A 2,509-nucleotide genomic window follows, 5' to 3' on the forward strand; every position below is an offset into this window, starting at 1 on the left:
TATAAAAGGAAAAGAATTGAGACTGGTAAACGAAGTAAATAATTAATGTAATAAAGAAAATATCTTGGGTATTTTTCTTATAATTAATTTATAGAAAAAGTAAGCCACAAAAAAATAAAATGTATAAGAAAAATGTTTTTTATACTAGAAGTACTCAATATGTAAATTTCTCAATCCTCGGACAATTGCTCTATTGTGTAGAATAATACAATTGATAAATTGCTGCATCTGACTTATCAAAGATTATGAAACATGGCAATCTATAAGTATGTGAATTTTAGTTTCTGAAAACTTCATCGTCAAATTGCTGGCAATTGCAGTTTCTGAAACCTTTTCAATAGGATGAAAATGTGCAAACACGATTTCATAACATATTACTATACATTAATTGCTGAATGTTAGACAATATGTCCTGCATTTATTTTCAGCATCCATGCATCATGTCGGATGAGAAAAAAGGTATGCACATAAAGTGGTTGTTACATTGCCTCTTAGAAAGCAGAACAGACATCACACCTGCTAACTTGAGGCAAACAAAGCAATTATACTTTGTAGGTGCACTTGATCATCACACAGAAACCCTTCAAACCCTCACCTTGTTGAGAGTCAGAATCTACACTCTAGTTGGCAAAAGACTGGAAAACTACTAGGTTTATGATCCTCATTAATCTCTATGTAACCTATAATTAAAGTGTTATTAATCTTTTTCATAAACAGCAGAAATAGGTGAGTGTATGTTGTATAGAGATTAATGAAGACTATAAATACAGGAGGTTCCAGAGTACCTAATAATCATTTCTATTGAGAACTTCCAACTTCCAATCCATCAGAAGCTTCTCAATGGAGCATTTGGCTTTCTCTGGCTGCGCCCATACCATGATATTAAGTGCTTGGCATTGAAGGATCGTGACCTTTTGATGGAAGAAGAAGAAGAAGAAGAAGAACTGCAACCACCTTTAATTCTCTTTGAATTATTTCCATGAGAATCTCCTGACACAACAGTAGCAAGAGGAAGACTGATCTTAGCAGCAGAAGAAGAATCAAGAGACACTGATCTTCTTGGTTGCACAGCGATCACTTCTGAAGCCATGTTCTCAGTTTCACACACTTCAACTTCTCCCTCTTCCTCACCCCTCAAAAAATCATCACCATGTTGGGGTTGAGCTTGAGCTTGAACATGATTATGTTCTTCTCCACCACCGCTACCACTCTCCACTTCCACAAAAGCATTGGTGTCCATGGAAGGAACCCTTGTGGGGTCAGTAACAATAGGAGCACGGCACATGGGGCAATTGGTGTGCGATCTAAGCCAGGTGTCAATGCAAGGCAAGTGAAAAGCGTGGTTACACTTAGGCAAAAGCCTGAGACTTTCGTCCTCTTCAAACTCGCTCAAACAAACGGAACATTCCGACCCTTCAATCAAGCCTTCATCTTTCTTGTACTTGCAAACGGTGATGGAACCGATCACTGATTGTTGGAGGCCGGTGGTGCGGATGTACCAGATGGGGTGGTCAACCACAGGGCCATGTGCTTCTTCGTCCAAGAAATCTTCCTCAGTTTGAGGCCGTGACAAGCTTCTCCTCACAGACCTGTTCCTAGAAGAGAAAAACTTGACATAGATGGCGTAGGAGCAGAGGACAACGAAAACGGCGGCTACAACGGAAAAGCCGACGATCAAGAATGTGGTTTTGTGGTTGTTGGGAGTTGGTTTAACGTAACCAGGAGTATCTGGAAGCTCAAGTAACTTTCTGTGATGCAGCTCCATCTGAGAGAATAAGGGCAACAAGGGAACGGAAGAAGAGATTGGATTGGAAGGGATGAATGAAGGGTTAGGTGAGAAGAGGTTGGAACATTGACCAAGGATTATATCTAACGTAAGAGGAAGAAACATCTTTTTAAATTCAGTCTTTGACGCGGTTCTTGTTTTACTTTTTGTTTGCTTCCATTTTATTTTCATGGCGGCTCCTATGTCGGTGTGGCTGGACTTACTTTTTTTTATTTCGGCCCAACCCACCAAAAACCCAAATGACAAGTTTTTTTTCATTTTGTCTATTTTATATTGTTAAAGAAAAAGAAGGCATAGTAAGTTGCAGTAGTAGTAGTTAGCTTGAAATGACCTTGCTAAGCCAAGGAAGCCACAAATTAATTATAAACAATGTAGAAATGTGAGCAACTTTTGTATAAGGACAAAAACAATTTAACGATAGATATGTTGTTTTGTAGGAAAGTTCTGTATAGAGATTGATATAATAAAATTATCTCACTTCATTCTATTGATAGTAGTCGCTTTTAACATAAAGAAAAAATTAATTAAATATTTATAAACAAATACGAAATGAGTAATTAGTTAGATCTAATATTGAAAATATAAAATTGAGTCATTCCTACTACATTTACCATCCAACTAGTATAAAAGTAAGTTAATTTGTTTCGTGTCTGAATCAATCATAAATGAAATCCAACATAATCTAATTAGGTTGAATTGGATAAAATGAGAATATCAAATAAT

At 36.9% G+C, this 2,509-nt stretch overlaps 1 protein-coding gene across 1 annotated transcript; it reads right to left on the minus strand.

Moving 5' to 3' along the window:
- Positions 1-362: 362 nt before the first annotated feature.
- LOC106767242 (RING-H2 finger protein ATL52) lies at positions 363-1,921 on the minus strand. Its single transcript, XM_014652090.2, has one exon. It carries the CDS (start codon positions 1,889-1,891, stop codon positions 827-829), a length of 1,065 nt encoding a protein of 354 aa, XP_014507576.2. The 5' UTR covers positions 1,892-1,921; the 3' UTR covers positions 363-826.
- Between the last annotated feature and the right edge of the window lie 588 nt (positions 1,922-2,509).

The sequence above is a fragment of the Vigna radiata genome, chromosome 7 (genome assembly GCF_000741045.1).
Source record: "Vigna radiata var. radiata cultivar VC1973A chromosome 7, Vradiata_ver6, whole genome shotgun sequence".
NCBI classification, from domain to species: Eukaryota; Viridiplantae; Streptophyta; class Magnoliopsida; order Fabales; family Fabaceae; genus Vigna; species Vigna radiata.

Bases quoted from the DNA above. Each gene is read 5' to 3' on its own strand.
- LOC106767242 (XM_014652090.2), bottom strand. From the start codon at position 1,891: ATGTTTCTTCCTCTTACGTTAGATATAATCCTTGGTCAATGTTCCAAC.